This window comes from Papaver somniferum, chromosome 3 (assembly GCF_003573695.1).
Source record: "Papaver somniferum cultivar HN1 chromosome 3, ASM357369v1, whole genome shotgun sequence".
NCBI classification, from domain to species: Eukaryota; Viridiplantae; Streptophyta; class Magnoliopsida; order Ranunculales; family Papaveraceae; genus Papaver; species Papaver somniferum.
In genome coordinates, this window is record NC_039360.1 from 6,569,559 (window position 1) to 6,584,796 (window position 15,238).

Below are 15,238 nucleotides of genomic sequence, written 5' to 3' on the forward strand. Positions count from 1 at the left end.
AAAGATTCCATCTTCAACTTTTTTTTTTCTTTATTTCAACCTTCTCCATGACTAAAGAGAAGTAAGTGAAAAAAAAAAAAGTAAAAGACAAGTCAAGTGGTGGTAGGGACAAAGTAGTCTCACAAAACAACAACCAATAAGGAATTGTTTAAGAAATTGATAATATAAAGCAAATTCAATCCCCGACCCAAAACATTAAACAAAACATCTAAGAAACTTCCTTTCTCCCCTGTCATAAAAACCCCATTCTCTTCTTCCTCTCCCAGAAGAAACCCCATTTTCCCCATCATTTCTCTCTTTAGGAACCAAAATGAGTGACGATGATATTAATTTTTCCCAAAGGGGATATGTAGCGACACCACGAGGCTATGCACTTAGCGGAAAAATCATGTTAAGTGCAATCATAATCCTGTTCACGGTTGTGATTCTCATTGTTTGTTTTCATATCTATGCACGTTGGTTTTTACAACATCACCGTCCTCGGCCGAGCAATCTGAGTCGGAATCGTCGCCGTAGACGACACCGGAGAACTCACCGAACTCATTTTATCTTCACCTCAAACCCGCTTCCGGGAGACACGGTTTTCGCAGTTTCTCGTGGTCTTGATTCGAATGTGCTCAAGTCTATTCCTGTATTCACTTACTCGGCGGATACTCATAAACAAAAGGATGATCAAAATGGTGGTGGTGCTGCGGAGGATGGTGATCATGATGTTTTAGAATGTGCCGTGTGTTTATCTGAATTCGAAGAGAATGAAATCGGCAGGATATTGCCGAAATGCAAACATAGTTTCCATGTCGAATGTATTGATATGTGGTTTCATTCTCATTCTACTTGCCCACTCTGCAGAACCCCTGTTACTCCAGAAACAGCAACAACAACAACTGAATCATCATCAGCAGCATCAGAAACAGCTACAATTCATGAATTAACTCGAATCGTAATTGATTCTTCATCAGCAGAACAAAATTCTAGTTCTAATCAACCTTGCACATCTTGTAGAAATGAAGGGTCCAGTAGTTCTGTCTCTGGGTCTGGGTCATCTTCAACTTCTGTTTCGCCATTATCAATTGAAGTTCGAAAACCAGAGGAATCAAATCTGAAGAGTTTGATAGAAGAAACAGCAGGTCAACAAGGGTTAAAATCACCAGGGAGTAGAATGCTTTCGTTGAAGAGGATATTAAGCAGAGAAAGAAGAATGTCTTCAATGAGTAATTCGTTGAGTTTCTGTAGTTATGTCACCGACAATACTGTTGATCATGATGAAGAAAATCAGGTTCAAGTTCAACAACCAAGATGACGGGTATGAGAAACGGTCAGTCAACGGTTATCTCTGAATAGGGATGAAGAGACGTGGAGAAATGTAATGTTGTTCATCTGTAGACCGGGAAGGTATGGGTGAATTTCCCGCCATTGACTATAAAAGTTACTGCAATTTGTAGATACGGTAAAAAAGAAGTAGGGGTTTAATGCTATTTTATTTTTTTATTTGTTACCTCCGTGTATATTTAAGATTTTAATGTAATCAAAAGAACGTATTCGCGTTTAATTAGTTGGTTTGGAGCCTGACTCTAAGTTGAATTTTCAGATATGAGCGTGTGTATCAAACATAAATCGTTGATTAATATCCGAATACATTTATGTATCTCAAACCGACTGATTATCAGGTTATTGATTGTGATTAATGACATTTGTGTAATTTTATGGTTTATTGTTTCGGTTTTGATGGAGTTTTCTCCCATCTTCCTGTGATACTGATACTTGTCCAGGAGGGTTTATATTTTTTATTTTTGCATCACTCCAACTGACATCAACATGCACTCCACGAATGTGAGTCAACTACTCAACTTAAAAGTCTGAACTCTGAAGGTTTCAACTTTCATCAACTTATAATAGGGGAGTCATGTATCAGGGCTCAAGTTATGGGACTCAACTTCCTAGAATTTTCCAGAGTCAAAGAAGACTTTTGTCTGTAGACATTGCAGGGGACTGCAGTCTTTTTTCACGCGGTTTGCCTTTGTAATTTTCCACTTTTCTCAAATATAAGCAACCAAATAATTGTTGAGTATGTTTTTGTTTTGTTTTTTATTTAAACAAGAGAAATAGAAAAGTGAAGACTTGATTTATGTATCTAATCCACTTTTACTCACAAGATTAACAATAATGGGGTTAAGTAAATCATTAGTTTTACTTGTTTGAAATTTAAGATTGCGAAGCACTAATGACATGTAAATTCCGGAAATCCCAAACGTTCCTGGAGTAAATCTAACACTCAATGAAAAATTCTCGATGTTACCAAAATTTTGTCTTATATGAATTTTGATATTCTTTCCAACAACTTGGCACCCATTAGCAGCCTTAAAAAAGATTCGGCCTCCCTAGAATACGCCTTTCCTGTCCGATTTAAAGGAAACGTTAGAGAAATCTCCAAATGTTGCTCCATGGTTGTAGAAGGATTACTAAATCTGGCAGCGAAGATTATGATCTGGTGTTTTTATTTTCAGATTTTGAGAATTAGGGGTACCTTATATTATTACTAGCCAAGTCTACAAAAGTCGACAGCTCTTTTGACCAAGAAACCACTTTGTTATCTATTTAAGAAATGATTGTCTAAGCAAGCGAAGTTTATTAGTTAATCTTGTCGTGTAAAGTTTAAACATACAATTTTTAGCATGGGATTAGGGGATTAAACACCCATTTATAAATGGATTAGCTTTCGCTTGCATCAAAACAGTGGATGAATATAAGATTAGTAAAAACAGCAGCCCCCTTGAAACACGTTTTCTGTTGTTAAGCTCCCATGTCGTCGGTAATCTTAGCGAGAACAACAAAGTCAAAAGCAAGAAATTGCACCCAAAGCTACCACATTAAGTCATTAATATTGCTTCCCAAGCAAGAGATAAAGACTCTCCATTTCAAAGATAAGATGTATGCATGACACTCTGAGATTTGGACCGTGGTTGGATAAATTGATAGATCTTTTGACTGGAGAGTCAAAAAAGCGACTTCACAGTCTTCATTGACACAATTTAGCACGGGATATGAACCCCTTATTAGATTAGTCGGAAACAGCAAATAGCATCCCAACACATTGCTAGTTTCGCCTCTTGTGCCGAATCATGCTCACACGTTCATGAAACTATTGAACAACTACATTGACAGATTGACATTTCAAGTAAGAAATATTCTTCAGAATGTTCTGATATAATATATATGTAGCACAAAAAACAGTAAGTTCCATCTGTCTCCAAGATGTTTGTAACTCGAGCGCATTACAGTAACTTTCATTTCACATCATAGATAAACAAAAACATGTACTCCTGACAAAATCACCTAATCATTAAAGGAGAAACTGATACACACGTTGCAGATGATCCATGCTTATCGCGTTTAGACAATAACCAGTCACATCACCAAGCAACTTGCATGCAATCTCAGTCGTAACTGGCGTTCAAAAATTTAAGCAACTCATTGCGGTTGTTTTCTGCCAATTTGTCATCCTTCGACTTGTCAAGTTTCAACAAAATCTAGAGAAAACGATCAAAACAGTTACCAAATTGCACTTGTTTTATAAGAAGAAGGATAATGCTGATTTTTTTTAATGTCCACGGTTACCTTTTTCCCAGATACAGCACTTCGGCGTACACCGTCTTCTTTGTCGCGTCCCAAGAACTGAACGAACAAACAAACAACAAGATCTAAGTATACAAAGAGAAAAATCCTTTCTGCCAAACTAAAAGAATGAGTGAACAAGTGTTACCTTTGAAAGCTGAACAGGGCTGCTACTCCTCTCAGCCTGAGATTTCTATATAAGGCTCCAACCATAGCCAGAAAATCCCCAAAACAGAACCAACAGATAGACAAACCAACCAGTTCCATTTATCAGGTTCCAGACCCCAGCTCCAATATCGAAGAGCCAATCCAAAGACAGGCAACAGAAAACATAAGCATCTCGAAAATCGATATAAAAAATTATACTTGAAAGCTAGATGATGTCTACAGCATGATCAAACGATGAGGCTATTATATAAAAAAAAACTCCTGGACGACGAATCAAAATGAACATGGCACTTGATAGAGTTTACCAGAAATTCTTGGAGACCAAGATTCGCGAAGAGATGCAATCCTAAACATGTCGGGTGTGTAGGGTGATACATTTCAGTTATATACGTGTTTATTTTTAGTACAATCTTTTTAGTGTACTCTGATACATTTTACTTACGATATAAGAAACGCTTAATCAAATTTAACTACAGAAAGAACCACGCATATGAAACGTATGCCCACATCTAACAAACGGACCATGACCGTCGAGTGTGAGGCCCACATGCCCTACACACCCGACATGTTTAGGATCACTTCCCTACACTTCAACAGATCTCCTTCTAAAGGTTTGTGTAACACTTCTCGATGCAATATTTTCTACTATGTCCAAAGGTTCTTTACATAAACTATATCTGGCCTAAACTAACATGGATAGGAAATCTAAGTTGCGCACTTGAATGAATTGAACATGAAATATCAAGATCTGATAGAATGCTGGGATGACTTGGGAGGCAGTGACAAGTGCTTGATCCACTACCATAGTTGGACCAGCAGCAAAATAAAATTAACAGATCAAGTCATACTAACTTAGTAAGACTGGGGTCTCGATGTTCTAGTTGTTGGAAGCTTTCCAGAGTCCAAATAGAATTTTCAAATATAAGCATGTAGTAAATCTGATATATTTCATGGAACTAAAAAAGAACATAGATAAAAACCAGTAATGGACAAAACATTCCACTGCAAGGCATGTAAATATCCAATTAAAAGGAAAGTATCCTACCTCTTTTGACTTGTGCTTATGACGTTTATGCCGATGTGACTTGTTTTTATCTTTCTCCTTGGACTAGTAACAAAAAACCAACCTAAGAAATCCGAGGTAATCACAAAAGAGGAGCCCGAAATTAAGAGGTGTCAAAGAGCTACCTTTTTTACTTTGTCATTCCTTTTGTGTTTTCTGCTGTGCTTAGATGCCTCACCCTCAGAAGAACTTGCAGAACTGCAACTCAGAGCCACAAAATAATAGATCAACTATATAGCCAAGTACTAACAATTTCCCTTCTAAATGAAAGAAAACTAAAAAGATTTCCCAACCAAGATATAATGGATATCACTAAATAGAAGAACACTGAACATTTACGCATATTGGGCTTTCTACAATTAAAACAACTACTTGTTGTTATACGAGTAAACATTTGCATGTGCACGTGGTTTTAAAAAGTGAAAGCATGGAGTGAATGATCTTGTATCAAAGCGCAAAGCATTGCGAAAGCGAGCTTTGCAATATATATGATAATATATATAAATAAGAAGTTGTCAATATTGGGGTGTGCTTTTTTGCGCTTCCGGTCCAGAGCACTTCTAGAGCAGCACTTCGTGAATTGGTTTCAATGAGAAAATAATATATAGGGCTTTGAAGCCCAGCAGGGCCTGTATTACTGTTTCCTAACCAAATACTTAACAAACCTACTTTTTGCATTCCCTCATATAGAAACTTTCTTCTGCCACTTCTTATTCCTCTTTTTTCTTCTGGTCTATGAGATCGTCTTGGGTAGAATAGGCAGTATCAGTAATGCCATATGCTTAGTTACTTGTTCTTTTTATTATATTTGAACTTCTTAGTTTTCATTTATTAGGTTGACGACTTCTTATTTATATATATTATTAGCTTTACGCTTTCGCAGCGCTTTACACTTTGGTGTGAGAGTGCTTTGCCTCACGCTTTCGCTTTTTAAAACCTTGAACATAATAAAAGAAAACTAAGAAGTTCTCAACATAACACAAAGCTTCCATTAAGCCAACTAAGCATACTGATACTGCCTATTCTATCCAAGAGCTATTTTAAAAATATTAGCCATGAAGGAACGACAGAAGAAGAAACGTTCCATATGAGGGAGTAAATAAAATAAGGCTTTTTATTATTAGTATTTAGCTAGAAAACAGTAAAACATGCTCTACTGGGCTTTATTGCCCTTTTTTTATTTTCTCACATATATCAATTCTCAAAGCGCCGCTCCTAGAGTGTCCTGGGCCTGAAGCACATAAAAGTGCGCCCTTTAAAACACTGCACCCGCAATCCAATATTTACATTAAGAAGATAAGACAGATGAAGCAATGAGATATTAGAAGTCAATCAGCCAAGACAAGAGTTTGGAAAAAAGATTTATGGACAGAGGCGCAGCAGTTTGATTACAAGTTGAGGAATTTCCTCCGGGTGGTAGAGGCCCATAAAGATGCTAATCCAGTTTTCTATGACAAGTATAAACTAAAATCTTATTTCCTTGATATCTTTCTTTTCTCTAGCTGGTTCTGGCAATCCCACATCCAATAGCTTTTGTCCTTGTAAGCTCTTTATTGTGTACATAAGTACAAAATTTTAAGCTGAATCAGCTGCCAAACACGATCAACCACAGTGAACACATTTACATTCTAAACTTTGCAACTCAATCGCACTAATGATATGTGGATGTGGTGGATCCTCACCTCTGTCACCCAACAATAGGTGGCAGTAGGAGCTACATTACCCACGGTCATATTCACTAGGCGCCACAAATCCAGATGATATTTTTAACAATATAGACCATAAGACTTGAACTTAAATATAGCTATATTGGCAATGGCAGCAAGGTCAAATACTCAACTTACGAAGAGGTGCCAAAAGAGTGTACGCTTAAATAAGATGTTAAAAGAAAGACAGTACATGAGTGATGAGATGAGTCTACCAAAGGGGATGCCACAAAACATTTACCACAAATTGGGCTTTCTACAGCGAAAACAACTATTCATTGTCAAACATTTACATGTGCAATCTAATATTTTCATTCCAAAGATAAGACAGATGAGCCGACGAACTATAAGAAGTCAATCAGCCAATAGAAGTGTTTGAAAAAAGGATTCATAGACGGAGGCCCAGCAGTTTGATGACAGACAAGCTGAGGAACTACCTCCTGGTGGTACTGTGGCCTGTAAAGATGCTAGTCCAATTTTCAATGACAGGTATAAGCCAGAATCTAATGTATGTTTTAGATGTTAAGCACCTGATATTTGTTGAACTAAAACTCTTAGTACTAACTACTATACAAATACTTAAAATGTATGATCACCTTCAACCACTTATACGAATACAATGCAATGACCCTTATTCTTCCCAAGCTCGATATCCATTCAAACTCACCAGCCTCATTAATTCAAACCCTAATTAATTTCATCCTTAATTAAATCCAATCTAACAGATTGGAAAACTAAGCTTTCATCATAAAAAATCACTGTGTAAATCATACCTAAGCTTCGAAAGTTCTCTAACCATACACAATACATAAACAAAAAATCAAATAAAAAAATTAGCAATTAGATTTTGAAGAAAACCTGTAAGAATCGGAAGAATAATCATCAGAATCGTGATGCTTTCGTTTCCGTTTCGTTCTGGAGCTACTCCCACTTTTGCTGCTGCTGCTCGTCTTTTTACGGATCTTAAGAGATTCTTCTCTATCTTTTCTACGGCGTCGACGACGGCGTAAATCACGAGAGGAAGAAGATGAATCTGATAACGATGAAGAAGAGGTAGAGGAGGAGGAGGCGGCCATGATCTGTTGATTGATTTTTCAGTTGGCTCTACAGGAAAGAAAGAAGACGAAAGGAAGAAGAAATTGCTTTGTTTTTGTAAAGACCTAGATAGAAAACAATTTATGATATCACGACTTTATGAAGAAATCTAACGGTGGATAATCTGTCTGACGTGGTTAGCATCTTAAGGGTCAAAAGGAGCATCTACGTCCAGGTCAGTTATTTATGAGCCTAGTTAGCAATTCGGGATACGAAAGAAATATTTTCGGTTTGGATGGTTCAGATGCGATTAAAATTTCGTGAAAGGTTCGCTGTTTGGCAGTAGGATGGTTCATATTCGGTCAAAATCCGGTCAACAATTCGTTGTTTGGTAGTAATTTGGAACAACATACGTACGTGTATACTTCTTTCTGAAAATGTGAGTTCGATACAGAAAATTCGGCACACGTATAATGATAATAAATATCACAATTTATAATCTTACGAATAGTTAATTTCTTTTTTTAAAAGAAAATTGAAAATTAAGATCTTATAGTAGTTGGATTGTGCCTAGAAGCATTCATCATGTTGTTGTTCAAAAGATGAGATGAAGCTTACAATTACATAAGTTGTAAGCATTCATCATGTTATACAAAAATAGTTAAGTTTACTAGTAATGAATATAACTTCACAAAAAGATCAAAACACAAGAATGAAAGTTGTGTCAAGTTAGTAGCTTGTTTGTTCCTGGTTTCAAATATATACATAATACTAGTGAGTATTATTAACTCTTGAAGAAGATGCGCCAATGCCACTACCTCTATCCAGCCAACATATATTCACATCAATTTGAACATTGACGACTTCCAGAAAACCTTCATCAAGATTTTCATCAACAGTTTTTGGATTCATTTTCGTAAGGTTTTCCAGACTAATTGGTTTTATATCTTGTAACTCAAAGTTGACGGAGTTTTTAAGGATTAATGAGTTTACCCGTATATACACAAGATCTTCCAACTTTCTAGGTTTCAATCTATTTCTTCTTTTTTTTTTTTTTGTGTGGCATCAAAATTCCTCCAATTTCATTCACATGGAGATGCACGACATGGCTGACTTAACAAACAAACAATAACCCTTTTTAATAAAGGAACATAACTTCCATTTGCTTCCCACCACACCTCTGCAATAAAGCCTTTGTACATCTTCACGATCATATGAAATTGAAAAGATGAGGGTACCCAAATACACCATAATTTTTAAATTTATACACCTATAAGTCCTCTTACCGAAAGTTATTGTCTATGGACAAAATCGAGATAATACTACAAATCAGTATTCACACTTTGTGTGATTTTCTATGGTTACGAGATCGAGACAATATGACAACCAAAGTGTGATTACTTGGTAATAGGTTCGGACTTAACCAAGCTCTATAGGATCACAATCAAGTAAAGCGGAGTTAACGCTTGTGTATTTTAATTCTAATTATAATAAACAATTATAATTGCAGAAATAGAAAAGTAAAAGACATAGCAAGATTTTGTTAACTAGGAAACTGTAAATGCAGAAAAACCCCAGGACCTAGTCCAGAATTCAATACTCTCAGAATTAAGTCGCTATAAAAAATCTAAATCAACTTCGTATAGCTAAGACCAAGCAACTACCCCTAGTTCACTTAGTTTCCTCAGTGTCCATGCGCTTCCGACTTCGATGAATGCATGCACTGGAACAATTCCTTTGGATCGTATTCCAAACAGTAAAGGAACAACAAATATGTTTGGTAATAACTCTATTGATTCTTTAAGATAAGATATCTCAATTCATATGCAAAGGATCTTCCGTTTAAGCTAATAAACTCCTTTGCCAAGTTAGATTAATCTATCCAATAACTACTGAAGCAGTCAAGTTTAGATTCGCACTCAATCCAAATAAATCTCAAAGAGATATATTGTGAATACTGATCTCACGCAACTATCAATCGAATAAATATGATTCTAGTTGGATCTCAGCCGATCAAGGTCTGTGCAACACAAAGATATGAGAAACCAATAAGAAATCTTCTTCGTCCTCAAATCTTCTTTAATCTTCAATTAAAACCTGCACAACACCACTTGAATCTCTTGTGATTAATCACGCACAGAACGGAGTCTGTTAACAATGGATTATCACAAGATGTCTTTAGATCTACAAACATTTCTAAATATCCCGTCGATACTTCGATCTAGTTTGAGTGAATCTTATATCAGAAGAGAAGATTCTCAAGAATAAACAAACTAGGTGCAATCAAAGTTTCAACAACCGTTAGTCAATCAAATCAATCGAAAACTAATAACACTGTTGTTAGAGCATTGCTCGGTCGAACTCGCATGTGTTGCTATCTCAAGCATGTTTGTCAATGTTAGTGATCAAAACTATAAGTCTTGATTTCTAGCCTATATAGCTAAAGGTCTCGGACTAGGATAAAAAGTGTAGTTGAGCTCAAGACTCCATGGAAATCATCATACAAGACGAAGGACTACTCAAGGAACTGGTGGATCTTCATCGACTAAAAGGTATGTGGAGACTTGAACTTATCTGTCACTTAAAAGTCTATCTACTCTATCTCCTATTCTTGAGACAAAAGTCGTGTTGATATATAGGCTTTCATTATACACATTTGCTATTTCGAGCCGAGTGTAACTCGCCTATCTATTTCTCGAAATATGTGTTGGTAAGCTTTCGCTTTTGCCAAATTCATCTTTACTTAGTGACGGATATCATGTTATGTTTCAATCACTTTGGAAATTGCTCTGACGAAAAATGGTCTGTGAATAACGTCTATATAACGACCTCTAAGAATGTTTCAATGATTGAAATGAGAGTTTAGATTACATAAACATTGGTAGGACATAAGCATTGTTGTGGAAACACATATATGTATAAGTACTTATTCCTTGAACCAAAGTTTGCGAACTTTGTTGATCAAGAGAAACGGAATGTGGCGTGAGCCAAGTCCGCGAATTGGCAGAAGTTCTCGACCCGAGAATTTCTGCTGGAGTTTGTGAACTCCTTCCGTGAGCTTAAGTCCGCGAACCTAGTCCGCGAACTTGAGCAGGTTATATCTAAAATCGGTTGTTCTTGAACTCATGTTTATATAAACTAAGGAATGCTTTTGCAAACCGCGGCTATAAAGTTCATGAACCGATTCGAGTGAATCAAACCGTTTTTGCTTCGATTGTGTCTTGTGTAGTTACATAAGATCTAAGAAATTGAACAACTCTCTAACTATTTCATTTGAGTCATTTGAACTAGTTATGGTGAAGAAGAATATGGTGGATATGAAAGTGATCATATGGCTAACCATTTGGTTAACTATTGTTGAACCAACAAATGTTAATGTTTGGGGAACGGCTACATAAACCCAAAATTGGACATTTCATTTATGTGTAACAAGATAAGTTTTCAATCCAACGGTTGAGAAATATTAGCTTGAATCTAATCAGGTTTTCATCTAACGGTGAATATTGAATGCTTTGTTACCAAGCTAACATTGACTGCAAACCCTGATTTGAAAGACTATATGAAGGAGACCTCTAGCAACTGGAAAATATAATCCCCACACCTTACGTGTGATACTAGTTGCATAGCTAGAGTTGATTCTCCTTTAACCTTTGGTTTCTTCTTCTTCTAAAACCAGGTTAACGACTTAAAGACTTCATTGAGATTGTGAAGGTGTCGGCTGTTTATGACTTGTATCAGAATGATGAACTGGCTTGCTCAATGAAAGCAATTAAATCTGGGTGTTTTCTGGATACTGTGACAACACTTGGTTTTTCTGTGTTGTTTGGAAATAGGTGAAGGACCTATGTATACAACTCATGGAGCGCAACCCTCATCTCGTAGGAAGTAGAGGAGGCGAAGTGATGGAGTAGTGGGGTCGTGTAGGAGTGGTGATTATCACACGATCACACCTTTGCCCACTTTCCTCATCACTGTTAACCGTCCACTTTTTCTTGACACGTTCTTGTAATGGCGCGTTGCACGCTGTAAACGCCAGACCAATACCCCAGTAAGTATCCTCCAGTTTGTGACATGCTTGATGTCTCGAATGAGCGGATCGTGGGACCCACTGCAGGAAATAGCATATGGTGCTATTAAGTTAAATAACTAAGTTATTTAAGGAATCGATATTTATGAAATATCGTGTATGCTCGATGCATGTAATGCATTGAAAACAATCAATATGTATGAAGCATCATTTTTTTAAAGCTTAACCAAATAAGTCGCGGATTAAGCGTCTTAAAACTGCATCACGTCCAACCATCTTCGGGTGATCGTTTGGAGGCCACATGGGTGAGTCATCCCCCGGTCGATCACTCCCTGTGGCAGAGTGGCAGACAGTTCATCGAGATGCTTCATTGGTTGCCTAGTCTTTAACCTAGGCTGTCCGACCAAGATGGAAAAGTTGGACGGATGAGATGGTTTACGGTATATATTCGCGACCGTTGATGGAATTTTAGGGTATTAGGAGGTGCGCAAGCATCCCTCTTTGTCTTGACCGAATCCACACATGGCGCCGATTTCGGTGGGACCGACCGGTCATGCGTGGAGACGGCTCGTTCTTGTATTTGATAGACACATTTTTGTGTTTAATTTGATCTCAATACTATATATTGTTGTCACTCGAGTTTGTACTAATTTTGGTGTTTTATGTGTTTGTAGGCACCTTTGGAAAATAAACATTTTTTGGAAAATTCGGCTCGAAAAGTTGGTAAAAGCCCCGGAGGACACGTGTTATTCGGACTCTCACCGTTGGATAAGGGGCACCACAATTACTAAGCGGCACCCCAGGTCACCCCAAAAGGAATCATCTATTCGCACCCCAGTACAGGATTAGGGGGAGGTCATCTTCTCCATTTGAATTTTGTTTTTTGCAGGAAAATGGAGAACACTTCTGCAGATTTTTGATCGAATTGTTGAACGTGTTCTAGGGAGATTCAATGGCTGATTTTTGGTAGATAGATGTGATATGGCCTATTAAACACACTGTGGGCGTTTGGTTCGACCAGAATTGGCTAGAATCAGCTAAACAGTTCACGGGTTGAAAACAGGGCAGTTCGTGTATATCACGGGTTTCACGTGATTTGGAGAAGATTCAACGTGTTTTGTGCGTGCATGTAAGACCCTCACAGCCTGTTGGAGCGTGAAGGAGTTAAATATGGTAATTTGGAGGCTTGAAAACGCGTGAGAAGATGAAACAGGAAAGAAAATATTCCCATAAATATTTTCTTTACTGCCGAGTTAAAGAGAATTATATGGAGTGAATGAGCGAGATTCGATGGGTCTGTTGGCTATAAATAGATTGCTGGGGTTGAGTAGAAAGGGTGTCGAGAGTCTGGGGGGCTGAGGAGAGCTAGAGAAGAAGAAATTCGAGTTTTCCCAAACTCGGTTTCTGCTGCTGCTGCTGCTGATGAACATGAAGAACACGAAGAACGGACCTGCACCAACAGTCGTTTTTCTACAGTAATAACGACTCACACCTGTGGGTCGTACATCAGGCAGACTTATTTTCTACAGCGTTTGCGACACAGCTGCAGTAGTCTTATTTTGTCACTGAGGGTCGTAGTTCTCTGGTTTGTAACAAATTTTACAACCCCGGTTTTATTGTATTTCTCATATTCTCATCATTTGTAAACCATTTTTGAGCATCAATGAAATATTTTGAGAGGTTTTCCAACATGATGAGCAGCTAATTCCTTCGTAACCAAGGCAATGAAGGAAGCTATTCATGCAACATAAATGGGTAACTATTTCATTTAATTATCTAATTCACCTAATCGCTGCTTTTGCAGAGTTTTAAATTATTTGAATGATTGTCTTAATTATTTGTTATTCAGTTTGATAGGTTATGCTTGGTTTAATCTCTTGATAATCTATGCTTAAGGTTTACAAATAATGTTTGAGAATCTGTATGATTGATAGTGAATTAAAGATAAAACAGGACTTAAGAATTGAATAGAGTTTTGAAATATTTATCATTCAATTTTGCATAATAGTGGAATCTAGTGTCTTTGTTACCTCTCGCACCCATTATTAATATTTTTGTATATATAATTTTATCAAATCTTTAAATTTAATCTTCACAAGTCCGAGAGTTGAACCTCATTACTACAACATCATAAAAAAACCATATCAAGTTTGGCACCGCCGCCGCGGATTTGTGCTTGGGTAGAATTTTTAGGTTTTTATTATTTTTTATTATTCCATTTGTTCTTTTTACGTCTCTTTGGTTGTGTCTTTGTATTACAGGTTTGAAGTTGGATAGTAAAGACCTTGGAATCAAAGCTTAAAGCTAAAAGAGAAGGAAAAAAGACAAAGGAAAAAAATAAAGAAAAAAGAGAGGAAAAAAAAGAGAGAATTATTATTATTATTATTATTATTATTATTTTTAAGAGACTTTCCATTTTTTTTTGTAATTATTATTATTATTATTATTCGTATTTCTTTTCATTAGACTGGACTTTGGACAATTTATTTTAATTTTAAACCCTACGGAAGGGTTATATATAAAAAAAAATTAAATATAAACTGTTTGCAGGGAAGGACGACGATTAGAATATCGTCTCGGCCCCTCGGGTTCGCACACTGACACCGGAGTCAATGGCCCGAGTCGACTACATCGGTTCTTCCCCCGTCTGGTACGGGAGTTAAACTTCTAAACACCCGCGAATCTCCTGTCAGCGGGTTTACTGTCTGCCTTAAGGTGATTATATGTTGAGGACTGAACCGACTGCTTTAATTTCCTAGTAAAGAGCAAGAACTTGCCATATAAGACAAGGGTTCGGATTTCATCACCGTTCCCTTCTTGCCCGCCTTAGGTAAACGAAACCTAACGCGAACCCAAGCTTAAAATTTGATTAGAACGAGACTGATAGGTTAACGAGCTTAGTAGGAAAGTCGTTCGAAAAATATTGGTTACTCTTTTAGCATACTTCGAAGTTCATGATGGTTTCTGTGAGTTGAATGCGTGACTGCGCCACCTTGTGATAGCGGTGAGGCCTTGGGTATCAAAGCTCCACTGAGCTTCCCTCGCCTCAATTCAACTTACTTTGACTCGGATTGATTCCAGAGGGGTTTTCTTAAATTGTAACGAATTCCCTTTCGAAGGATTAGAAGCTGGTCTAGAAACAGTCTAAGTGGAGCCATCATGCTTTTTGTTTGCTAGATTCTATAGGTTTGATTTGATCGAGTCATCCTTGTTTGTGATTGTGTAGAATTCCCTTGCAATTAAGAATGTCGAACTGGTATGATAAAAGCCAATATAATGATTATCGACCTGAATTTGAATATGGACATCATCCTTTTTATGACCATGTTGGGAATAGTGGTTGGGAACGCCATCCTTTGGAAGGATATGGGTCATACACTGGTGAGCCCAATTACTATCCACACATGCATCAGTCTTACGAGCAAGAAGATTATAGTACTAGTTCTTCGTCTCTATAGGATACAATCAAACTATTGAAAAGTAGTCCTTTTTATGATCCCTCTGTTCCTATTCCTCCTTTAGAAGAGTCCCTCAGGAAGTTAGCTGAGTCGACGCGTAAGTTAGCTGAGATGAATAGTATAATTATAGACGAAAGAACTACAATAATGAGTGAACCTTCTTTAGAAG

At 37.1% G+C, this 15,238-nt stretch overlaps 2 protein-coding genes across 2 annotated transcripts; one reads left to right on the forward strand and one right to left on the reverse strand.

Annotated features, from left to right (window-relative positions):
* The first annotated feature begins 212 nt into the window (after positions 1–212).
* On the forward strand, positions 213–1,645 carry LOC113355229 (RING-H2 finger protein ATL2-like). The gene has a single exon (XM_026598051.1). The coding sequence runs from the start codon at positions 311–313 to the stop codon at positions 1,298–1,300; it is 990 nt and encodes a 329-aa protein (XP_026453836.1). The 5' UTR covers positions 213–310; the 3' UTR covers positions 1,301–1,645.
* Positions 1,646–3,170: 1,525 nt separating this feature from the next.
* On the reverse strand, positions 3,171–7,696 carry LOC113355230 (protein FAM133B-like). Its single transcript, XM_026598052.1, has 6 exons — positions 7,408–7,696; positions 4,969–5,041; positions 4,826–4,888; positions 3,761–3,805; positions 3,616–3,672; positions 3,171–3,527 (listed from the first exon to the last, which is right to left on the reverse strand). The coding sequence occupies exons 1-6, from the start codon at positions 7,623–7,625 to the stop codon at positions 3,435–3,437; spliced, it is 549 nt and encodes a 182-aa protein (XP_026453837.1). The 5' UTR covers positions 7,626–7,696; the 3' UTR covers positions 3,171–3,434.
* Positions 7,697–15,238: the final 7,542 nt, after the last annotated feature.